Source organism: Anneissia japonica, unplaced genomic scaffold (assembly GCF_011630105.1).
Source record: "Anneissia japonica isolate Jap-2015-1 unplaced genomic scaffold, ASM1163010v1 scaffold288140_len288450_cov173, whole genome shotgun sequence".
NCBI classification, from domain to species: domain Eukaryota; kingdom Metazoa; phylum Echinodermata; class Crinoidea; order Comatulida; family Comatulidae; genus Anneissia; species Anneissia japonica.
Window position 1 is genome coordinate 111,878 of NW_022730127.1, and position 27,262 is coordinate 139,139.

General features: G+C 32.0%; 1 protein-coding gene across 8 annotated transcripts in view; it reads left to right on the forward strand.

Annotated features, from left to right (window-relative positions):
* The window catches only part of LOC117114777 (ras and EF-hand domain-containing protein-like), a 58,940-nt gene extending 32,499 nt beyond the window's left edge, over positions 1-26,441 (forward strand). For 4 of the 8 annotated variants that reach the window (XM_033258465.1, XM_033258470.1, XM_033258468.1 and 1 more), the window contains 13 exons: positions 414-529; positions 1,026-1,097; positions 2,158-2,212; positions 2,869-2,886; positions 5,239-5,271; positions 8,214-8,246; positions 10,809-10,891; positions 15,982-16,464; positions 17,040-17,220; positions 17,729-17,864; positions 19,127-19,323; positions 21,653-21,763; positions 22,513-26,441. In XM_033258465.1, the coding sequence (XP_033114356.1) occupies positions 414-529; positions 1,026-1,097; positions 2,158-2,212; positions 2,869-2,886; positions 5,239-5,271; positions 8,214-8,246; positions 10,809-10,891; positions 15,982-16,464; positions 17,040-17,220; positions 17,729-17,864; positions 19,127-19,323; positions 21,653-21,763; positions 22,513-22,680 (1,686 nt within the window). In that variant the 3' untranslated portion in view covers positions 22,681-26,441. The remainder of the gene's footprint in view (positions 1-413; positions 530-1,025; positions 1,098-2,157; positions 2,213-2,868; positions 2,887-5,238; positions 5,272-8,213; positions 8,247-10,808; positions 10,892-15,981; positions 16,465-17,039; positions 17,221-17,728; positions 17,865-19,126; positions 19,324-21,652; positions 21,764-22,512) is intronic. The other 4 variants (XM_033258469.1, XM_033258471.1, XM_033258472.1 and 1 more) reach the window with 4 other exon arrangements.
* Positions 26,442-27,262: the final 821 nt, after the last annotated feature.

Below are 27,262 nucleotides of genomic sequence, written 5' to 3' on the forward strand. Positions count from 1 at the left end.
TTAAAAAACCAATGGTACAATTACCTATCTTTTCAAATCACTAAATTTGAATACTTATAAACTAATTCTTTTTATACCATTCCCTATAATAAACAGGTTTCTATACATAAATCATACAGCAGCTATAGAGACATTGTATTTGTAAATTAATTTCAATTCTAGTATTGTTCTAAAAAACCGTGTACAAATACAGTACATAAATATGCTTAATACGATACAGTAATCACAATCTAGGACCATAAAAATTTGTCTGAATGAATGAATTTTACTTCTTTTTTTTTCAATTTATGTATCAGTATGTGCAAGATGGTTTTTCAAGGACAAATTTTCTCAAAAGTACTCTCTATTTGTTTTAAGTACTAAGGTAGTCAGATTTTATTCATTTGGCATTGATAATTTCTGTTGTTCTTCAGGAGAAGGATGTTCTCAGAAGTCAGTTAGATGATACACAAGCTAACCTACAAGAACAAAAATTATATTTGAAAGAAGTGAAAAATACAATAAGGAGGGACAAAAAGGAAAGAGCAATGTAAGGGAAATCTAGTCTGAAAATTTAGCTTGATATTTATTCTAAAATAATGTTTGTTTCTCAAGCAAGACCAATTTAATATCTTGAAACTTGAGTCAGGTTTTTTGTAAGTTTTTTCAAGAAGCCTAAAAGTACTTGACACTAAATTTGATGACCATGAATTTAAACCCAGTGGTTACCATTTTATCATTATTTTACAATAAACCCTGAGTTTAGCCGAGGAGGCCTGTGCTAAAGAAAAAAAGGAACTGACTAACCATTATTTTTTCAAATGCCACTGGACTTTGGGTTCACTATAGAATAATTATATTGAAGTTATTTTGATGTCATTTGGAAAATAAAATCAAATTGGTTTAAACTAGTTGGAAAGATAATAAATTAAATATTTATTATCTATTTAATTTCTTTTTTTTTACATTCCAACTCATTAGTGTACTGTAATATCAAACTTGCGTATTTTTAAGCATATTAAATTGTTTTTATATATTTTTTAAAGGCACACGTTACGGATGACACAGGGGATTAATAATGAGAGGGATAGTCTTGTCTATCAGCTGGATATGTTAAGGTATTGTGCTTAATACATAATTTTTTTTGCCGGGTGCTGTCTTTAAACCTCATGGAATGCACTAATCCTGGTTTAAAAACCTACCATGCCAACCTTAGCTTGTATGGTGTACTTTATTCTCATACCAGATTGGATGATTTACCCATCAGTCCCAGTTGTGCACCAAAAAAAAAGAGTGATTAAGGCAGGGGCTTTGCAATGTACAGCCATAATATCAGCGCTGGTTTGAACAGCTCGTCTAAAGGTTCTGATAGTGGAACAAGTCTTCTCAGATAATGATTATAAACCATAGGCCCAGTGTACACAATTTGGCTCATGTGCACATTAATGAACCCACTACATCATTCGAGACAAATGGGGATTACCCCGGTGTACTGGTCCATACAGCCCTTGTTGTGAGAGGAGACGAGAGATAGCTGGTACCGGTTTTACCGGGTAGCTCAGACATGAAGAGACCCTTAGGGGAGAAGGGAGTTACTGTACGAGCTAGTCCACACCTCGAGTGCTTGGAGACTTCGGTATAAAGCGCTATAGAGTACCACAGTCGTGTTGTCACAACACCTGGTTGTGCCTTCTGGACGTTGGTACCGTTCATTACACCTGAATGACTTCATAATCTTAATGGTTTAGAATAGGCTTTCTGGAACAGTGGAATATATAATAATTTACCATCGAAATGTACTAAAACACGAAAAGCTCACATTATATTAGTTATTGAACACACATTTAATCATCAATTGGCATTGACAAAGAAAAATTAAGGTACAACTTCTTGATAATTACGTTAAAAATTGGAATCAATGGTTTGTCAGTGGAGAAAATGGCGTTGGTTGAACGCATTTTGCATTTTGCGATAGCAATGGAGTAGTATCGTGACGTAACACTGTAGTACTCTATATAAATCTAACCACATTACATTACAGTGTGTCATGTGAAGGTAATTGCCAACTGCATATACAGAAGGTTGTGAATTATCCTCTCAGCTCCCCATACTCAATTATATAGTATATCATAATATACTATAATTTTTGGAATTAATTTTTTTCTTATATTTTATTAGAGATGTAAATAAGAAACTTTTAGATGAAAGGGACGCCTTTGAAGCAGAATCCAGGGTAAGACAATTTCACAAAACCTCCTTTATATATTTTTCTTATAAGCGCTGTTTTATGTGGCAAATACCTGTGATTTACCCATCTATGGGTATGATATGAATCATCATGTTCATATATGTGCGATCACAGGTATTGTCAAAACCATTATAGTTTACTGGGCAGAGCAATGCTGTCTTAAATCATGGAGGTATAATAACATGCTCTTTTGTGAATCCTTTGTTTACTATTGTTTTGTTGTACGAGTTGTTTTCTCTGTACATCACTCTGCAGAGCTTGTTTTCTGGGAAATATTTTTGTATCATTGACCAGATTTATTAAATGTTTTAGAGGCCTGTTTTGCACATCGCAATCAAAACATACAGTAAGACATTATAATTCCACATTATCTGTACCAGTACATTTGATAGTTTGCTTTATAACTTATGAAGACTGATTTGTTTATTTTTACTTGCTGACAGCCATTAATAAAATTGTTTAATTCAATAGTTTTAGGTTAGGTAATTACTTTTATTTAAAAAAAGTGAACATACCATTAACAAAAATATTGTTATAATTGATATTACTATTATTTAATTTTTTGTAATTTTATTTTATTTATACAATGTTAATCTATTCATGTTCTTTGTTTATTGTGTGATTCATTAATTTCACTTCAGGTGTCACAGGATCCACAGGTATAATCAAATACAATCATGTACGATCATTACCTTGCCCTCCCCACCCTACCCCACCCCACCCACATATCCCCTTATATTACTCTACCCCTGAAAATGACAACCCTTATCAACTGTCTACATTATAGTGACATGATTTGAACATGTTTGATTTTTATCATTTCAGTTACACTTCCTGGCAACTACAATTGCCCACCCTTCTTCATATAGTACACTTAGAAAAAAAATGAAAGAAAATAATGAAATTTTACAAAATGTGACCGGCCCTGGCAAAACACACCATTTGTCGCAATTTCTAATTTTCCACAAGCACCCAAAATGTTTGAGAATCAGAATTTTGAACATTTTCATGTTTTTGCATTTTGTAAAAGAAGATATATATTAAAGAACATTTCTGCAAAATATCAATCTTTAATCTAAACTGGAAAGTATATTAAAATTATTTTTAAAATACAAATCTTAATAATAAACTATTGAGTTTGGGATCTTCGGAAGCTGTTCTCTCAAAACCTACATGACTGATATCCAATGAATTAAATATTCATAAATTTGCTATTAATACTCAACCAATTTCCATCAAGTAAACACTGTTTTAAAGAATTCATGCAGAATATTAAAACACCAAGCACTCAATTTTGAATTTTTCTTACAAACAATCACAAATATTATAAAATTTTTATGCAGTGGTGGGATGTTTACCCATGTTTAATAATATTTATTATATTGTATACAATGCAACTGTACCATGAACATCAGTCATATTCTCATCCTATCTGACAATAGGACAATGTTCGTATTGCACAGGTAGCATTCATCAATTTGCCATGTCAAAACAGCATTAGTGACCAAAGCAAGAAAATTGATTTTTTTTTTTAACACTCTGGCCGCAAGGGGTTTGAAAAATTAGTACCTGCAGTCACCACCAGACTTTTTAGTAAATTTTAACACTTTACCGAACCTCGTTAAGAGTGCGTATGTGATCAGATTGACATGTAGTTAATACAAGAACTACGAACATTTTAGCTTTACAATGGTACCAAACACTTTATTCTAATCGCAATCTGTGATCCGTAACAGTAAATATGAAAATGACTCACTTTTGGAGATTTACGCAATTTCGCACAACGAAGCTGGGATAATCGCGATTTCGTAAAAATAAATCAATACCGCTGTGTGCTAATGTAAACAAACAAATAGTGAAATACTTAATATAATAATATAGTGTTCAGATTGTTAGTACATATCGGTAATTACCCCATCTATGGGATTCCGTAAACAAAACCTGAGACATGGAGATCTCTGTGTATGGCGGTCAAGTGTTGCGTTACCGAACACGGAGATCTTCTTGTTTGGCGGGCAGAGTGTTGATATTTCATAATCTCCACATTATAAGCTTTAAATAGATAGGTCATTTACTGAAATCCACTTACTATTGCCAAAGTTAAGAGTATTAAAGCTTCTCTGTACTAAAGTATACATTACTGCCACATTCTTATGCTAATCAGTTTAACATTTAGCGACAGCAAGCCTCAAATATGTAATGTATTACACATGAAATGTTTAGTGACATAACCCACCATACCATCACCATTCACTTCGTAGTCACCATAATATACAGTATAAGGCTGATATCATGAATTCAGTTTGATTCAAATTATACCTTGTTGCATAAAGTAATGATGCACAATATTCTTAATATAAAGAGAAGACATAAAAATATGACCGTACAGTTCACATTAGTTGAAAGGTTGAATATACTATTTTGATGGTTCACCATAAATATTAATGCAAAACAATAACTTGTTTAAAGCTTAGAGTATGTTTAGATTTTAACCAGTTAATTATTACCAGGTTAACTAGGTTAATTTTTCAATAAGCCTTCCCTAGTAATAATAATAATATTTTGCAGAGTATCCATCAAGATGCTCATATTATATTTAGCAGGTTACCATTTCCTTATACACTTGGTAACTTGTTTCAGCAGGTTAACATATTCTTTACCAGGTTAACATTTTACAGATCCGATTCCCCAACTATTCTTTAGCAAGTTAACCTATTCATTACCTGGTCAATTTGTTTCTTTGCTATGCGAATGAAATGTATGTTTGTTTTTATTGCACATCCATTATGCATGCTGCATGATTAAATTCATTTTTATTTATAACTTGAAAAAAAGGAAATGATGATTTTAGAAATTATCTATTTTTTATGTTTTTTTTTTTTTTTTTAAAACTATAGGTTTCTTCATTATTGCATACACAATAATTTTACAAATTATATAACATTGATTGTAACTTCAATTTGTTTTTGATTAAAAGTGATGAAGTTACTTATCAGTTCTATATCTTTTAGGTCACAACAGAAAACAAAATCAATTTGATTGAGGTATAAAAGGAGTGTATTTTTCATCTATATGCTACTCAAGAAATTCCCTTCTTTGCAGATAAAATTAGAACCATCCTGTAAAAAAGATGCCTTCTACCTCAGAAACGACCTATTAAAAATCACAAATATTCTCATAGTGCACATTTTCTGAATGTAAAGCCCCGTTTCTATAGAATCGCTCACCCTATCGGCGACAGTCTCCGACAGTTTTTGGGTTGGTTGAACATGGTTCAACTTAGCCAATTGCGTTGCAGACAAATGAGGGTGCATTGCTAGCTGCTGACGCAATCTGCAACCCAATCAGCAAAGTCGAACCAGGTTCAACTTCCCGACATCTGTCGGCGACTGTCGCCAGTAGGGTGAGCGATTCTATGGAAACCGAGGTTAATGCTATTAACAACTCTTCTGCTTACCTTAATAAAAAGTAAGATAGTTATTTCAGAAAGTGTGTAGATGATTGCATAGTAGATTCCCACATGCCTTTCAAAACTAGAAAAGTAGAGTTTATTTTTTTTCATTTCATGAGGCCAAAGCAGGGCACACTGCAACTACTGTACCTACAGTTGGCTGACAAATTCATCTCTGTTCTGTATGAGCATATAACAATACTCCCTCTTAGATTCCCACATGCCTTTCAAAACTAGAAAAGTAGAGTTTTTTTTTCATTTCATGAGGCCAAAGCAGGGCACACTGCATATAACAATACTCCCTCTTAGTCAGAGGGGATCATCATTAAACATTTTCTGTCGCATTCATTTCATCGCTTTTTGGTCTCCAAGCAATTACATCAGTTGCTGACCATCGACACACAGTGTGACCCTAGTTAATATTTAGTCAATTGTTGTTTGAAGTGTATTTTACTCTTGCATTTGTTTTACTCATATTATAATAATCTTCATTCTTAAATTAAATGAGAAATTCTGATTTCCTAATAGACTAGCCATAGACTATGTTTGTCAGACTCTTAAGCTGAGAACTCGCTGTATCGTTCGGCCGTCAAATCCAACTCCATTCCCGAAATTGCGACGCGAAATCGTCTGCTGATTGTCGGTGGCAGCCTGAACAGATTCTCATTAAAAACTATCATTCCGTGTGCATCGCGCCGTTGCATTTTCCATAGAATTGCGCGGCTGACGACCTTCGGGCACAGTGAGTTTTTGGCTTTAGTGTACAGTATATTTGTTTTAGGCATCCCTGATCAACACCAAATTGTTTGTTCCATGTCTGTTGAATGTTCCTCTACTTCATCAGACAAAATCTAATAAACGTAATTCATTATGTAGTTTTGTTTTGATTGCTTGCATGTCTTTCTTTTTCTCTCTCTCTTTTTTGTTTTGTAATTGTCTGTTTGCTTCATGACAGCTCCAATTTCACTGCAACACCAAAAACAAGTCTTATCTTATTTTTGCTTTTTCTTCAGTACAACATTTGAATGTGTTGATCATAATAATCACTGCACATTGCTGTGTTTGCTGCTTTTACTGACTTTCATTTTATCAATTGTTTATTATAAAGCCTCACCAACAAACTTAATTAGTTTGGAGCTGACATAGGTGTAAATGTAATTATCCTGAACTCATCATTCTTCATTGGGAAAAAAATGGGGGAAAATATTAACATGCAACCAAAAAATAAATCTAAAAGTGAAAGTAACTTATGGTATCACACTGTTCTAGAAAATTTGTAATTGCAAGTAGGCCTGGAATTATGAGTGTTTTTAATAATAAAAATATTGGCGTCAACAGACTGTCAACTGACTAATTCAATTATTGGGCTACATGTTAATAATATGTTTTTAATACAAATTTAATTTCTGAACTGGATCTTTTTATCAAGCAAATCAGTTTCAGAGAGCACTCATTATCATCATTGTCGTCATCACCATCATCAATATCAAACCATTGATTTATTTGTGTGTATGATTGGAATAGAGTAATATTAAAAGGCTTTGCTATATAGCATAAAAAACCATCAATTTTTGAAGAGAGAATGAGCTCTTTATTACACATGGGCCATTTGTGTTTTACACAAGACCAATTCCAAAAACAACTCTTCTCAAAAATGGTACTCTATTTGTACTGACAGAGCAGCAATACTTGACCACAAAAACACAGATCAACAAATTACATGGAAACCCTTTGGTAGCATTATTGTTTTGTAATTTATAGAGGGCAGTATTGTAGGTATTATACCTCCAAGAATAAACATAATTAATGGTTAGGTTTGTAAGCCCATCACCTCTTCTATTAATCGAGTTGCATTTGGGAGATGGGTTTCTGTCCAGGGAACATAAAATGCTAACAACTGTGGGCCTGTACTATCAAGGCTACTATCAAGAGGTCCAGCCTACAGTAAGCCTCAGGGAGTCCACCGCGGCGCCTATAAGTAACTCATTTTTGGTTTGTTTTACTTTCATTTAATGTTCATTTGAGGCACATAAAATTTTAATCTCAATCGTCTGAAATTAGGAGATGGGATTATACACATGTGGTGCATTTAGGATTGATCAAAATTTAGGGGGTTTGATACAAATACTAGACTATTCTGTAGCATTTCTCTTGTAAAGATGAAATAATTTTGGTGGCTGTATTATATTCTTACAGGAATAATAAATAACAGGGACTTATTGCTAATAATTATAAGAATTTGTTCACAGAGTGAACTATTTCAAGTAACATGAAGGATTTGACTGTGTTAATTAAAACTTAAGTGGTTATATTTTGTGGTAATAGTTTTGTCTGCCACACATTTATATTCTAGTATTTACTTTAAAAGTATTATGTGTGATTATATGTGTAAATATATTTGATATTAAATTCCGATTCAGTACTTTTTTTAAATTGTTTTTTGTTCCCATGTATGTGTGTTGTATGTCAATGTTTTGCATTATTTAATGTTTTCAATGCTTTCTTGTCTTTTGCTTCGATCTTGTCACACACTAGAGGGCGCCAAGTCTGGAGGAGGAATTGATGGAGGTATAATATACAAGCATTTATAACATGCCTTGTCACTGCACAGTTAGCTTTAAAAAAAACCATAGCTATCACAAACACACCTTATTTTCATAATTATTTATTAAAGAAGAAAGGTTTATATCAAATGTAGTTTTTTTTTTGTTTTTTTTTTTTAGTTTGTTTTCAGTATTGTGATCATTTAGGTTTTTAGAGCCATTTTGTTCTCATTATTTCAAGATCCATTCAAAGCAATACTTTTTCTGTTATCAAAGTAGATAGTTGAACCTGTACAGGTCTGGAGTCCCTCTTTCTTAAGCATTGAGCATGTCCACACTGCAATGCTTGGAAGGGATCGCTTCCTTCCCAGCATGTGCCGCTACCCATTTATACAGGGAGAGACAGACCAGGATGATAAATGGGTACCCGCATATACTGGGAAGGTAACATACTGTAGTAACGTTATGAAATCGTCAACGTTTAACTACAACTACCACTAATACTACTATTACTGCTGCTGCTCCTAATATCACAACCACATATTATTTTTTAACCATTTTAGAGGGTGACTCTTCCAGCCTATCCTGGAAGTTTGGCTGATACTCTTGGCTATATTAAGGATGCTGTAAATATAATAATGTGATGCTTTATAAACCAATTAAGTCCCAAAACTATGGGGCTTACTATAAGCCTGGTTTCTGTAAAGCATGCTACGCTACATAGCTGTCGGCTGCGGATGCAGTTGGAAGACTATCTGAGTAGTGATGATAACAATCATTACACTTGATTTTCTTGTGAGAGGATAAAATCTAATTTTTGATAAAAGTTGTTAAATATGAAATAATAATTTTATATATGACAAGAGCATAAAGGAACTTAATAACGTTTAAAGAGAAATAGAAGGCATAGGGCCTAGTGTTCAAATATTTATTGGTCCGAGAATAAACCGATAGTCACAGACAATGGTTGGCGAATGTTAGCGATAGTGTGGAGCATTGTTATGGAAACCAGGTTTTTTGAAAGTGGAGAAGTTTTTTGAGTATTGAGTATAAATTCTGTGCTGTAACAGGATTAAACCAATGACCTGAGACTGGAAGGCAAGCATCTTAAACACCAAGCTGCACCTTCAATATTAGTGAACTACTCTTTCTACTGCTGCTGTGACTGCTGCTAATTACTGTGCCCCAGCATCTATGGCTACTCATGCTGCTGCTATTACCCATACACCTGCAATATGTTATTATTGCACTAATTGTTATTGTTATTTCTATTTGTACCATTTTTGCACACTGTGTTTTGAATTCATAGCATGTCCAACTACTCACTTAGTGTTCGTGATTAGTATAGCCTAAAGTAGATTAAACTACATTTTTTCTCTTGACAATGTTCTGTAAAGGTACATCCAATCATATTTTATATCATGTAGCCTTGTCTTCATATGTATTATAGGTCTTTACCACAATCTGTTATCACCAAGACTTTTTTATGATTTCGACGATTTCAAATGAAAATTCAATTTTATTTTTGGTCAATTAGCGTACCCACCGCCACAAAATAATGGAAATTGCAGAAAAAAATAAAAGATTTTTTAAATTTTTATTTCGGCCGCTGCTGAATTGAAATCACCAAATTAAGATGTATATATTTCATCCTAATTATATATATTTAAAGCATTTAACCATCCCATTATTACACAGATTACATTCAACAATCACATTTTATTTTGATTTTCTCTGTCAGGATGTTTTTGGCAGAACCATTTGCTAAATAAAAGAACAAATTTTTTTTTCTGCCCTTCTCTGACGATCTTTGAAAAAATAATTTTGCGAATAAAGTATAAAAAAAGTCTCACCTAATGGAAGACTTTTGCAAGTTAGCGCCCCTGAACTGATCATTGAGCCCCACTTCACCTTCGCGCCCATATTATGAATATGATTAACAATTGAATTGTTTATTAATATATAATTGTTATTGCAATTAAGGTTTGAGCAAACATAGCAAGTTTCAAAATAATTGAATAAACTATATTAAAAGCAATTTAGAAAGAAACAGCAATTTCTTTTCAATGGAATTTAATAATAGTCAAAATGAATGATTTTATGCAGAAAAATTATCTAACGAATTTATTATTAAAAAGGTGTATTGCTGATGGAATAAGGGAATATTTCAAAATATTTGTTTTGACTAATGGATGACGTAATATACCACAATTGCAAAAAATAATGGTGTTATGAAGTGGCTACTGAGAATTGTTGTGATGATGTTGATGAAAATAAAAGATATAAAGATTGTGATGGTGGTGGTTGAGTAGTAATGATGATATGGTAATAAGGTTTATGGTGGTGATGGCAGAGTGATTGTAATGATGATACTATGACAGGAATGTACTTGTGTATATAGTTTATGTATATATATATCACTGGCATGTGTTACTAGATCACTCATACATTGATCATTGATTTAATATATTCATAACCTGATTATATGTGCTTGTAATAAAAATATGATTATTACACTATAACACCTAAAGATTTGTTATATCATCTTCTGGCATACATATATTTGACTAGTTTGTATTCCTTCCAGGCATCTCGTAAGAATAGACCAAAAAAGAAGATGGTGAAACAAGGCTCGATTCTTGCTAATTATTTTAATGACAGTCCTACCAAGTGAGTATTTATTAATGCTTAGACATCATTATCAAATAATTTTCTTTTGCGGTTGAGAAAAAAAAAAAACATGTTCTTTTCATAAGGCATCTTCACTGGTTCATATTTTATATTCTAAAACTTGGTAGCCATATATGAAAATTGTTGATTGTGGGTTTTGGGATATGGGTGTGGTTTCTAATTGTAACCAGAAAATATAATTTATTTGCTTATTATTAGTTGTGGTTTTTCTGACAAGGGGTCTATTCTGGCAGGAAGTTCAGGGCTTATGGTCAGATTTCACCTCTGTTGTAAGGGTGAAGTGGCTCAAACCTTTTTGCCTTTAAGGGAGATTTGTGACAGGCTCTGGCAAAACCCTCCATTTGTCGCAATTTCAAATTTCCCACAAGCACCCAAAATGCTATTTTCATGTTTTTGCATTTTATGAAAGAAGATATATGGATGTACATTTCTGCAATATATCAATTACTAAATCTAATAGAAAAGTATGTTAAAATTATTCTAAAAATACAAATCTTAATAATGAATTATTGATTTTGAATTCTTTGGAAGCTGTTTTCTCAAACCTACATGGCTGATATCCAATCAATTAAATATTCATAAATTCATGCTAATACTCAACCAATTTCTATGAAATAAACACTGTGTTTAAAAAGACTTCATACAGAATCTAAAAACACCAAAAGCTCAATTTTGAATTTTTCCTACAAACGGCTGTTTTTGCCAGAGCCAGTCACATTTAACAATGGTAAAAAACGCATCTGTATTAATAAATATGATAAACAAGTAGTTTCTTTTGTCTAGTTGGGTTGACCTCTTCTTTATCAGATTGGTAAATCAATACATTATTTTAGTTCATCAACTTTTATATGTTTAAACAACTTTCTATACAATTTCAACTCCATATGGTTTTTATTTGGTTATTGTTTTAATTTTCTATTTTAAATTATCAAGGTGTTTTTTTTTTCTTAGTTGCATTTGTCAAATGAGAGATAAAACAAGAACACCATTTGTGCAAAAAAAAAAAAAATTGAGACACTGGAAATATTTAACAAGATGTACCTAAAATTATATTATTACAACGTCAATCGTATAATTTATAATGCCAGATTCTATTTGACTGTGAATGCAGATTTGCATACAGGTGTATAAAAGGTGTTTTTTTTAAATCATCACCTACATCTTCTTTCTGAACGGTGTGGTATTTCTCCCTCTTTTTCTCTTTTTCATGTCATTCCATTCCGCGTGTATGCTGCAAAGTTCTTTCACTCCCACTCTTTCCAGGAGATTTCCTCCGTCAGTACACCAAGGTATTTAATGTTCTTAACGACCTAATGGATGAACATCATTAATAATATGCTAATTACTCATTTGCATTTTGGCCACCTGCTGTACATAATATTTGCCTGCCAGTGTCAATCAATATGCTATTAAAGTCAGGTTCCGGAGGAAAACAATTTTTTGATATGTTGTAGAACTGATTTTTCTAAGACAGAAAAAGGTTGTTTGACGAAAAACTGGGGAACGGTGAACGAGATACAGATTTTTGAATATTAAAAAAACTGGGGGAAAAAGGTGTAAAAATGGGCAGTTACACCCCTTTTTCCCTCAGTTTTTAAATATTCAAAAATCTGTATCTCGTTCACCGTTCCCCAGTTTTTCGTCAAACAACCTTTTTCTGTCTTAGAAAAATCAGTTCTGCAACATATCAAAAAATTGTTTTCCTCCGGAGTCTGACTTTAAATGTTTTGTATAAGTGTGTCTGTAAAAGCTTGTAAGAACAGTTTATATTGTTTGTCTTGACCAGAGCTGTGCTCAGAGTTTTCACACTTTTACATAACACATTACTATGTACAGATACCGTAATTTATAGTGGGTAAATAGATGAATTATAAGAACTATTCAATTTTGTACTGTCTGGTTGGCACTTGTATTGAGAACTCTGAGTTACAATGTATGTTATAACTGCATGAAAAAATAAATATAACTAACTGTATATCAATTATCATAATTAATAATCATAGTAATCATGGCATGCTAGTAATACTGGTATGTATATGGCCATATATGGCAGGTTGTTGTTGGGACTGGGCCATACAACAAGAGCTGATGGAGATTTTTACTCTTTACCATATCCCACTTTCCGGGGATGTAAACCTCCTATTAATGGTCCTGTCATATCAATGCTACTAACAGTGGTGTATGTAAATTTATCTAATAATCTATCTAATAATGTTCTAGTAGTTAATACCAGCTGCATATTTCATGTTATATTTTGTGTTCTTCAATTAAAGTAGCCAATGGAATATTGACCCCTAACCCTATTCTTTCTATGATCTTCATAGATGATATACATGATTGCTTTCCTGTAAAACAAAGCAAAGATTGTGAAGAAATAATCATATGCAGCTCATCAATGATTTAATTATAGTAAATTAATATTATAATATTTAAATTTTTTATTTCTAACCATATTTTAATCTATATTGTATTCTAGTATAATTTTAGCAACTGGCAAAACAAATTTCATTGTTCACTTTTTTAATCGATGACAGTGGGTTGTTCACAATATATCAACATTTCATTTCAGTGTACAATCAGTAAATTTCTCCACTTTATATATGCGTGAAAATTTTGATTCAAAATAACATGCAATATTTAAAATACTAAATTTTCCGACCAATTATAATGCAACAATGGATGATACATGTTTATGTAACCTAGTAAAGTACTTCACAAAAAATAGAGAATAATTTGCAAAATTAACATTTTTTATGTACCCTTTAAGATTGGAGGAAGGGAGAACTCTTTGTACACCTGCAAAAATGTTGATAGTTGTGAACAACACCTGCACTATTTTTGATTCTTAAAATTGCAAGGCCTTGCATTCAGAACTGCTTTTTGAAATACATTGCAAAAATTCTAACAACATAAAAACTTCTTCAAAATATTAGCAACTCACCATTGAATTCCAATAAATGTGTTTAGTTTGCTCATTACAAATACAAAGAAATTTAGTGAATAATGCATGTAAGTAGTGGATAAACACAAACCAGGCACGGATCCACTAGAGAGGACATGGGAGCGTGTGTGCCCCCCCCCCCAGTTTTGCCACTAAATATAAAAAATTTCAATGCATATCAATGTTATCAGGGAACAGTTAAATTAAGTTAACTGTTCCCTAATGTTATGTATTGAAATTAGCGCTACTCACTTTTCTATTCTGAAATTCTGAACATTTGCTGCCCCCTGCCCCCTCTCCTACCTGTTTGGAAAATTCTGGATCTGCCCCTGCAAATTCCTACAACAGCTAACAATATCTAAAATTTCCGATAGTTATTATGCTTTAACCCAATATTAAATTTCTTTATTACTATCTTTTTCGATCATATTTTCTTATATATAATCTTAAATGATTTTTTAATTATATAGTTAATTTACTTTTTAAATGTATATTATTATACAAATTAATTGTCTCATTTCTAACACTGCTGTTGGCATTTTGTATACATGATGTAATTGTGCTAGTGTATTGTGTGACTACAAACTTTGTAGTCAAAATTTGATATTTTCATCACTCTGGTGTTTGTGTGTAAATCTATTTTTTATGTCTGTCATAGTAGTACTGTATTGCCTTTGTTGCTATTGTGACTGTTGAAATGTTAAGATAAAAAAAAAAAAAAATAAGAACCAAGTCACCATATTCTATCAACCATTTTAAAAATATTTTTTTCCTAATGAAAATATGGGGCTTGTCTTGCCAAAAACAACATAAGTAACCAAAGCTAGAAAATGTACTTTAATATATTATTCATATTCACTGCATTATAAGCTTTAAAGTAATATTTTATTGTAATGGAATTGACTTACTGTTGCCAAGGCTTAGAGTAAAATTATTACGGCCTCTCTGTACTGAAGTATACAATACTGCCACGTTTTTATGCTAATTACTTTTAACATTTAGCGACAGTACGCTAGTTTTGGACGGTAAGCCTCATACAGTATAAACATTCAGGCTGATGTGTTGAATATGCTCTAACAATGGACCGTTTCACTTACACCCCTTGGATATTGCGTTTAAGGTTCCATGTGTGTTTGTGGGACATGCGCGTATTGATGTCCCTGTTCTGATTGGTCAGTTAGTTTGATGGCCCTGTTCTGATTGATCAGTTTAATAGTTTGATGGCCCTGTTCTGATTGATCAGTTAGTTTGATAGACACTCTGGAACGATCCATTTTATTATAGTTCAAAATATAATAGCTTATAGTACTATATCAAGCGAAAACTTTTAAAAAAAAAATTAAAAGTTTAGTTTTTAGTTTAATATACATAGAGTACACATGTTTAACCATAATGACCACTTAACATCATTTGTACTTTGCAATACATACGATGTTATGAAGTCATGACCTCCGTAGTCTTTGGATAAATAACCTAATAGGATAATGCTAATACTGGTATATAGAATAAAAGTGCTAACATAAAGAAAATTTACATCACAAAAATCTGTAATTTGCCCATGTATGGGTGTATGATTGTCACGTCCCATATGGGCAGATCACATGAAATGTGATAGTCTAGAAAAAGCTTTTTAATTCCTGCTAGATGGCTGTTTCAACCACATGAATATAGTAGAGTAGCAGACCATAAAGGCCAACTCAGACCGCAGCGGCCGACGCAGCCCGACGCGATTTGTTGTCGTGTCGGGTCTGTGTGAGTTGAACACAGACGCGATGGTGTGCGTCGGGGGCAGTCGCGTAGTAGAATATTAAACGTGTTTAATGTTTCTCACGACGGCTTAAGACTGTCCCCGACGATAAATTGGGTCGGGCTGCGTCAGCCGACGCTGTCTGAGTTGGCCTTAACTCATCCAGGTAGTGGGACATTAAAATGTTACTAATTTATAATTTATAATCAAGCAACTTGTAAACGTCTTAATTGTCTTAAAAAATTATGTGAAATTTTATATAACATGTAAATGTTTGTGGAATGTGTTTACTTTGTCATGTGACATTATTATATACAGTATTGTTCTTTTATTTTTTATTGAATGTTTTTCCAGTATTTATGCTTTTAATTCTCTTCTTAGTACGAGAGCTAAAAGGAAAAAAATTGGAGGAACAAAAAGAAGAGGAGAATTAGGAGGGAGTGAAGAGCAGTTGTCGGAGGGGGAAGAGGATGGGGAGGAGGATGAAGAGGATAGAAATGAGGAAAAAATTACAGACAATGATAGTGATGACAGTATTGAGGTAGATGAAAATTATTTCACTCAGACAGCAATACTGGCACGCACTCAACAGCCAGGTAGCAGTGACTTTAATGCTAATTTAAGTGTGCTTACTAGTGATCCATTTAGGAATGTAGAGAATGCGGAAATAACGTGCATGACGAGTACACCACTTCATTCTGCGAATGGACACATATCGTGCAAGGATTTACACATGCATTCACCAAATTCAAATAAAAATCAAATACATAAATCTTTTGAAAATGGTGTTGAAGACCGTAACGGAAGTGTTAGAAGTCTTTCAAGTTCACCGAATGAGAAGAAACTAGGACATGAAAACCAACAGTAAGTAAAAATCGCAAAAAAATATATATATTTATCATCTCACTCATCTTAATATTGAAAAAGATATAACAGTTGATTTCCATTTGAACTTTGGTAATGAGTGACTGGTCAGCTGTTGTCATGTTTGCTCTTGGTTATCAATTTTACTCCTGTCAAAATAGTATTTAAAATGCAAATCTAGAGCTCAATGAAACCAGTAAAATCATGTATATTAGCAATCCAAAATATAGATTTAAATAAATTATGTAAAATGCTATTTAAAAATTACTTCAACAATGTATATAAGGAAAGGGTAAGATTGAAGAATGTTATTTATTTTTTTTAATATTGATGTGGATATATTGGTTACTCTATACAAGGAGGTATTTTATACCTCCTTGCTCTATAGGAGAAAATTACTTGTTTAAAAGTAAACTATGTGGCCTATATGAATAAATAACTGATTATTTTATATTTTGGTCATCCCCCGGACCTAAAAGGAAGTTCTACATTTATATATGATAACAATAATTCAAAATGTACATTAAACCTAAGATCTTTCATTTGATATTTAAAGCTATGCTGCTTAATTGCAGGAGTAGTAGTCACAGTAAGGGAATAAGGCGTTTACCAAGCCTACCAGTGTCTGAAAACTCTGCTTTCTCAGACCCTAAAACCACCAGGCCAAGACTTCCAACAGGCAGAAGCCAGGAGGCAGAGAGGGTAGAACCTGTAGGCTGTCAGGCTAAAGTTGATATGGAAACTGAACTCTTAGAGGTAAGGTAATTTATAGATACATATTGGTCTAAGACCCATCACAAGATTTTATTTTAAATCTTCGTGGGCAATTGCCTTCTTTGGTTGCTTTAATATCTTATTTCATTTATTCTAGAAAAAAATGTATTCATATATTGTATATGATTAATATATGTTTCAAATGATATGTACATTCCCATAACTGGTGTTGTTCAATGGGTGCAATTTTCAGACATCTGCAGTGTTATATCCTTAACCATGGTGAGCTGAGGTGAGTGTGGTCTGAAATAGGCATACCCTTTTGTAAAAAGATATGAAACCCCCCTCCTTTAAAAATTCTGCCAATACGAAGCTTTATCTAAATAGCAATTGCACTACTCGGTCGTTCCAAGGTAAAACAACGAAAGAGCACAAAAATATAATAGCAGTTACGTTGTTTTTACCATGGGACGGCCGTACTTGCCTTTACATCTTAAACTTACTTTGTAACTTAATTAGTGTATTTTGAGGTGGTATATTTTATTCGTAGCAGGTAGGTGTTGATGCTATGATTCCAGAAAGAGTTTTCAAAGTTGTATTCATCGGAGACTCTGGAGTTGGCAAGACAACTTTCCTCCATCGATTCACAACAGACAGTTTCAAAAACTCATTCAGTGCAACAATAGGTAAGATGGTCTGTATATTTTTATTTTATTTATTTCATTCGCAACCAAAAGCATGTCACTTCAATTACTGGGTGGATTAGGCTTTCTTTGTCAACCAAGTTTCTTTAAGGGGCTTAGGGAGTGGAGTTGTTCTGCTATCACAAGAATTTGACCCAGAACCATGCTATTCAACTCCTCTTCTCACCTTCAAAAACTATGCTAGGCCTACATATATTGTGTTTGTTAAAGTGCCAAGTTATTATAGTATATTGACATCATGATTTTTGTTTATCGTTTTCATCCTCTTATGTTTAAAAAACTTAACTTTGGCATTTACACTAGAATATACCAGTATAATCAATACAACTTTACATTGAATAATATGAATAATAACATTAATCTCTGTGAATGCTAATATCATGGTTTTACACAGGATTGAATAATTGAGCTACAAGGCCACCTTCAAACATCTGGATGATTGGGGAAGTAATGGGACAGTGTGAACCCCTAATGTTTTTATATATACAAAACAACACAAATTTTTGCAAATGGCTTTCTATTGTCTTTAAATTTAACTTTAGCCAATGATGATCAAACTCTAAACAAGGATAATATACATAGATGAAGATAATTAGAGTGACTGTTGCAAGAAAGCTAGCAATGTTGCATAACCAGTGTATAATGTTCTTTCCACTAAACCCCGCCCTTGGATATTGTTGCTAAGGTCCCAAAAAAGGACAGTGTAAAAAACACTGTTCTGATTGGTCGGTTGTTAAATTAGATTGACGCTCCAGAAATGTCTATTGTGGGAGCCGTAGTTATAGAGTAATATATTATAATAAACCTAAATAATGTACTAATGCTCACACACTTCCTTCTGTTAATTGCAGCTTAGCTCAGTTGGCTAAACTGGTGGTAGCCACTGTGCCACTGAACCATGAAGATCTCTTGGCCCCGGTTCAATTCTCATTGCTGCTCTCCTTTTGTTTCAGCCGGAAGGCTGAAATGCAAGTTAGCACACCGTCTTTTAAATAAAAATGTATAAGCCGTTGGTCCTGTGCGTGCCTGTGTGCATTATGGCCCGTATGCACGCTGTACAGTATCCGGAAAAGAGTAGAGGATTGTCTCTCAGCGTACTATCAATCACCACCATCCACTTTAAATAAGACTTCTTCAGACTTTTGTGGATTATCCTTGGGTTTACACCAAATAAATCCAATCCAATCTAATGCATATTAATATATATATGAAGTAAAAAGGCATTAAAACATTTTTCCTTTCAGGTGTTGATTTTAGGATCAAGGCAGTGAAAGTAGAAAATAAAATAGTTGCGTTGCAGCTCTGGGACACGGCGGGACAGGAGCGGTTCCGCAGCATCACTAAACAGTACTTCCGCAAAGCAGATGGTATTGTCGTCATGTATGATGTGAATTGTGAGGGCTCGTTCCTGAGTGTTCGTAACTGGATGAACAGTATTGAGGTATTTTTGCTAAATTTGAAATTAAAATTTTTGAGAACCTGACAACTACCACCAGGGGACATCCAGAGGCCTAGTCATTTTGCTTTATGGTAGTTTCCACCGGTGTTTATCTGTGCTCTGTGACTGGTGTTCGACCTTGTTTTTGTAGAAGCCTAGGCTAGTCTTTGAAAACAAAATAAAAAAAAAAAACAGGAAATATGGGGCGCATAAAACCATCTGTGTTTTTGGTTGTCAAGGTAATCAAAATGACATATGTCTCTGGAACAACAACATTTGCTCAGGCTAGGCTGCTGGATGTCTCCCAGTGAAAATTGCTAGACGTTGGTATCGCTGTTTCAAAATAGACCTGATAAAATGATGTATACAATACACAATAGTATTGAAACTGTATATTATATAGTTGCATTTTTAGGGACATTCAATATTCAGTACATTTGAGAGTGCACATAGTAAACACGTTATATCTTCATTGCGGACTTATAAAATCCGCATAAACCTTAAAACTAAAAGAAAATGCATACTTTTGGAGTCCGTACTGAGCCCAAAAAATCCGCAATGAAAATATAACGTGTTAGTACATGCATTGAATATTTAACAATAAACGTAGTACTGTGCAAGTAATTCATTTTGTATACAGTATTGTACAATATGCATACAGTATATGCAGCAGTACATGCATTGAGTATAGTGTGCTTAACAATAGAAATGTAGTACTTTGCAAGTATTTTTTTTTTGGCATACAGTATTGTATATGTACAATATGCATAGAGTATATGAGGCATAGTACATACATTGAGCATGCATTGAGTATAGTGTGCTTAACAATAAATGTAGTACTTTGCAAGTATTTTATATTTTTTGGCATACAGTATTGTATATGTACAATATGCATACAGTATTTGAGGCATAGTGCATGCATTGAGTATAGTGTGCTTAACAATAGTACTGTGCAAGTAATTCATTTTGTACATTATACAGTATTGAACATGTACAATATGCATACAGTATATGAGGCATATAGTACTGTGCAAGTAATTCATGTTGTACATTATACAGTATTGAACATGTACAATATGCATACAGTATATGAGGCATATAGTACTGTGCAAGTAATTCATTTTGTACATTTTACAGTATTGAACATGTACAATATGCATACAGTATATGAGGCATATAGTAGTACTGTGCAAGTAATTCATGTTGTACATTATACAGTATTGAACATGTACAATATGCATACAGTATATGAGGCATATAGTACTGTGCAAGTAATTCATTTTGTACATTTTACAGTATTGAACATTTATAATATGCATACAGTATATGAGGCATATAGTACTGTGCAAGTAATTCATTTTGTACATTTTACAGTATTGAACATTTACAATATGCATACAGTATATGAAGCATGTTGTGGCAAAAATGAAAGTTGTCACTTAGGCCAATATTGAGTAATGAGTTATAAAATATGAGAGCACAAAATTGGCCTAAATTAAAAATTTTTTAAAATCACAATACATTAACATGTCCCAATGTGTTTCTTCTAGAAGTGGTCAACATCAGGAAACTGTATGAAGTCCACTGTGTGGACGAAAGCTAGAGAATAAATTCTATATTGTTACTCTCGATGTGCTGCTGTTCTATACTTTATATTGTTCTATACAAAATAGTGTGCAATTACTCAAAATTATGTATATCTGGATTTTAAGAGTGCTATACTATCACTTCCCAATAACATGCTTGAAATGTCCAATTTCAATGAGTCAAGTCATTTTAAAGATTACATTCTCAAGCATCTGAAAATACCAATAACTTAATTTTCCAATTTTTGCTACAACCTAGCCATTATCCAACAGCGTGTGCATACAATTATATTCTGTATTAATGTATACAGTAGCATATAGATCCTCCATACATATTATATTTTTGTTGATGTTTTTCTTGTTGCTGTGCTGTTGTTGTTGCTGCTCTGCTGTTGTTGTTGTTGCTGCTATGTTTATTATTATTTGTATTGTGGTTGCTCTTATTGTTAATTGCTGTTGTTGTGGTGGTTGTACTGTTGCTTACTGTTTCATTTGTTGTTTTATAATACTGTTATTGATATTTTTATCATAGTAGTATACACTATATCCCTTTATAAATAAACAACACATAAATAATTAGAAATTGTCTATACATGTAATTTGCATTTCCATTTGACAAGTTTAGTGCAAAGTTTTAAGCATGGTGATTGATAATAATAGATATGGAATCTCTATGTCAGATAGTTTAAAGTAGTTAACCTGATATATTAAAAGTAATGGTATGCAAATTCATTATTTTATAACAGGAGAATGCAGAAGATGGAGTAGTGAAGATGATGATTGGTAACAAAACTGACTTGGTTCAGAAACAAGAACTTAAGCCAGTCAAGGATGATGTTGCCAGAAAGTTTGCTGAGGTAGGTAAAAAAAAAACATGAAATGAAAACATTCTGATCTATTGCATCATGTGACTGATCTACACTAATCATGTGACATATCTATACAAATCATGTTACTCATTTATTCAAATAATGTGACTGATCTATTCAAATCATATGACTGATCTATACAAATCATGTGACTGCTATACAAATCATGTGACTGATCTATACAAATTATGTGACTGATCTGTACAAATCAGGTGACTGACTGCAATTCATGTGACTGATTTATGCAAATATGATGTAACAGTGGTATGAATATGTACACAAGTCAACCTAATAGATGGTAAACAGAAATTCGGAATACTAATCAAAAACATGCATTGAAACCACTATCTTGGTCACAGGGCAGGAGCCATGAGCAATTACAGTGAATGGCATAGCCAGCATTTATTAAGTTTTAGCTTCCTGTTTAAATGGGGAGGTGCTTTTGTGTAGAGGAATGCATTCATCACAGTTGGGTTATATAATGAAATGTAATTGACAATTGTAATCGTAATTACAACTGTTGGTAAATAAATTTTTACCAATTTATTTACCCAGTTAATTGGGTTATCAAGTTATTTACCCAGTTAATTTGGTTACCAAGTTTTACCAAGTTAATTTGAAGCTGCCTATAATAACAGCTATTTTTGAAGTTCAAGTTGTGGTTTATTCATTATTAATATCTGAATCATGAATAGAAATGTATTTGAAGCAGCTACTTTTGTCTTTTCCATCTCTAGACATACAACTGTTCATTCATGGAAACCAGTGCAAAAAGTGGTGACAATGTTTTGAGGGCGATGTACATTATGGCACGATACCTTCTCGATAAAGAAGATAAGGAGATAGAGAAGTCACTGAATCTGGTTGATGAAAGTATTGATAGTAAAGGATGCTGCCCTCTATAGTTCATTTCCAAGATGATAAGCCTTTTTTTCAATTACAATTTTATCCTTAATTTCTGTGGAGATTAAATTTTAAAAAAAGACCAAAATAACCTGTTATGGTCTTTTTCCTGCATTTTAAATATAAGAATAATAAAGCATATAACTAAAAAAAATAGATTTTATACTTGAGTAGAAAAAAATTACTTAGGCCTGAGAACCGATAACAATTTTAACACTAAACCTGTTGACTGCTATTAACTACAAATACACTCATATAATTATAGTACAGTACATTGTTATGCATGCTACTACGAATATTCTTATGGATAATGAAAGCCCTTTGTATTTACAATTTAATATGCAGGCATCTCAGTAAGGTCAACAAGTACTTGGCTGGCTGTAGAGAAAAAATCTAATTAAAAAAATGAAAATTCTTCTCCTCAAAAACTCATATGAGATATGAGATGGTTTGTTGTACCGTGTCTGATGTATAAGACAGACTAGCAGCTATACTAAGGCTATTTTTAATGATTATTATTTGAATTGTGTCAAATTTATATAAAGATATTCTATAATAAATAAGTCTTCCAAGAATATGACTAATCAAAATCATTGTGTTCTATAGTAGTAGTTATGAATACTGTAGGTGAAAATTTCTCCTAGAATATCCAGCATATACTCAATGATGTTATCCCCTCTTGAATCCCCACAGGAAGCCTGAAATTGATAACATGGTTGGCCTAGAACAGGTGGATGTAAATATTACTAGTAATAGTATACTGTAGCTATTGTGCTAAAGGTCTATTATGATCCAACCTACCTCGCATTTGGGCATGTATTGTATTATAACAGTAAATTGGAATTTTTATGATAATTTATTGGTAAATTGTGAATAGGATTCAATTATTGAACCTATTTCTGTAGGATTTTTTTCAGATAGATCCAATTATTTCTGATTTTAATGGCTGCAGTTACAAGCCCAATAAGATTAGACAAGACTTTTTTTATACCTTGTTTCACAAACTTATTTTTTTAAAGAACGTCAGAGAAGGGCGGGAAAAAAATAAACTTTGTTTTCTTATACTAGTTTATACTATAATGGTGCAACATACAGTATACAACCATAACATACCGGTTACTGATGTTGCATTGGTATATTTTGGTACTATACTAAATTTATGTTGCACCAATATAGTATAGTATTATACTTAGATATTAGTACAGGTATACCAACCAATCTTCATACCACCTTTTCATCTCCAGTACTTCAAATTTCGAGAAAGCTATTTTAATTTGAAATTTATAAGTCCTTACTGGAAGTACCATACCACCTTATTTTCTAATTTATTTTTTTATCATCTATGTTTATCCCTGTTTTTTTTAAAGTATGTCATGCCAAATTAAATTGTTATCTTGTGAGTAAATAAGGTTTTGTTAGTTCTATTTTTAGCTTCATCAGTTGATCAGAATAGATTAAAATTGATGTGTAAAGTACCCAGAGAGGCTATTATGGAAATTACAAAGAGGCATTTTTGAATTTTGTTATTTTATCATAAATTGGACCTTGTAAATTATTTTGAAATCAAGAACAAAATGTGATGTGTGCAATAATATTTTGACAGGTAATATAAAGCAGTAAATGTAATTATTTTGTAATATAAGATACTATTTTAGAATTTATGAGTTGGCTGTTAATACGGTATATACCAAGTACTTGCTTGACTGTACTAATTATTATTATTCAATTATGTTGGTATTAATAAATTATGGTAATATAAATTGAGGAAGTGCATACTTCTAATGAAGATGTGATATTATCTATTATAACGAGATAACATTGTAATATTAGCCTTAAATTAATTTGGTTATTTTTATTTCTATAAGGTTGCCTTGCAGTGAATGTGGGTTCTATATTGTTATTAGTAATTTATATTCCAATGTCATTTTTGCGTCAGGAGAAATAATATGAATGGTATGATTTGTAGTACAGTAATTTATACTTTTAAATATTAATTATTTGATGAATTAATTTATCGTTTGAAAATTGTATTGTTCTTAGAAATTAATTTATCATTGGTACTGTATCAGATTTACTGTATTTGTTGATTTAACAGCCAATTGCTGTAAGTGTAAGTCAGCATCAAGTTGATGAAGTCTGGATGTCGAATGTAAATTAACCCTAAGTTCACAGTTAGTTGAAACAATTATCGATACACAATATCGATCTCTTTACTTAAATCATCTTTATTTCCAAATAGTTTTTTTTTTTAAAGCATAGTATAATATATAAACAGTAAAATCTACCTAAATCAACTTGAACAGTCAATCAATTTAATATTAGGTGCCACTATCAACCATGATATGATGTCTTCTAAAACAAATTTTGTAATTTCTTTGATGTGTTTTTTTTAAAAGGTAGATGAATGCATCTTGTAATGTAGAATTTCATCAACATTATCTTAATAACATGCAAATGGGACGTGCGTTTTCATTTATTGAATCTGTTATTGATTTTCAGATTACATTGTCCTTCGTCTTCTGAAAATTCCACTTTATAATAATGTATTAGTGTATATAGATTTTAATAATAGCACAGGATTATATTGGAATATGTCTATTAGTGTTTGTATTTAACTACTCATGGAGGGCCATTGTAGATGTGAAGTGCTAGTATTGAATAGGTTTTCATCCTACACCATGCAGATAGTACAGTACTTGCGCATTTGAGTTTTCTCAATCTTTCTGTCTTCTTTATATTAATATTTTTTCATTAACAATAGGCCAAAAATTGTTGCTTTTTCTTAGCCTCCTGTATTCGGTTTTGATACTTCTTTGAAATTGTAGAGTTTTTTGTTATTTTAGTATGTAGGTGAATAATGTTCAAAGCTTTAATTTATAATAAATTTCATGTTTAGATGTGCAATACTTTGTATAACTTTTAACCAAAATATACTATACTCTGTTAACATGTAGTTGAGCTGTCCAGCATAATTCGAATTAGTTTCTTGAGTATTGGATCAATTTTTGATATGGATTACTGTTTAGGGAATAACATGTGAACTATGGTTATTCTATAGATTCTTACAAGACCCAAAGACAGGCATGATTGACATGTAATTTGCTCAACTAATGGCCAAGTTAATTTGGTCCACCATATTCTCTAAAAAACCCAATGAATGTGTTAATGACTTGAATTTTGTGAGGTGAATGCCAAATATTAGATTATCATTCATGGACAAAGCTTACCTCAGAAATTGCTTACATAACCAAAACTAGTTATAATACAAGAAGGTATGTATTCATAAATATGTCATTGACATACAGTCATTGAAAAGACCAAATGTTTTACATTTTTGAATATCTATTTTTTCCACCAAACTTGTTTTTTGTTCAAAGTTTAAAGTTTAAATTTTTAAGAGTAAAACAGGCCTGATTTTGTGCGAGTCTATAGCCATGTATTTGATCAGCAAGCCTTGATATGTTTATTTGTTATATTCCCCAGCCAATCCATGGAACTTTAAACCCAGAATGTTTAAATTTTAAAGCATGATTGACCGGTTAATATTTGAATGTGGCCTTAGAGTAGTCATGTGATTTTTTTTAGAATGACACTTCTGCTGATGCTCATACTGAATTGTGCTCTCATATTTTTAACTTCAGTATTATTAAATTTATTACAATATTATATTTTGGTTTTGCTCCTTTGTTTAATTATTGATTTTTTGTAGTTTCATTTAATTATTTAGTGATAGTAACTTATTTTTTAAACAATTATTTCATGCTCAATGATTATTGTTTACTTTGGATGTGAAAATGAAATAAATAAAATCTTGTGAAACAAATATCTTGCTGTGATTTATTTTAAATTGCTGTATTCATTCTTTATTTATATATATTTTATATATATAATATAATTATATAATATATATATTATATTTATATATAATTATAGTATTACTGCAAGGTGGTTTAAAAGTCTCTATTAGTATTATGATTTATGATTTATATATATATATATATCATATACTGTGAAGGTTAAATTGTAAATATTAATATATATATATATATATATATATTATATATGTGTGTGTGTATGTACAAAATTTATATATAATTATAGTATTACTGCAAGGTGGTTTAAAATTTATCTCTATTAGTATTATGATTAATATATATCATATACTGTGAAGACTAAATTGTAAATTATATGTGTGTATATGTATGCACATATATAATTGTAAATTATATGTGCATACATATATATATGTATGATGTATGTATATGTATATATAATATGTCTATATATGTATGTATATGTACTGTATATAGTGTGGAAAACACTCTACTAACCACTCGATTAAACTGTTTTCACCAAAAAAATATTTTAAAAATATCATGGTATTCGAACCTGGGATCAGTGTGAAAAACACTCTCCTAACCACTCGACCAAACTGAAAACAGTTTGTCGAGTGGTTAGGAGAGTGTTTTTCACACTAATAATCTCAGGTTCGAATCTCATGATGTCTTTTAAAATATTTATATATATTTGTGTGTGTATATATATATATATATGTGTGTGTGTGTGTGTATATATATATATATG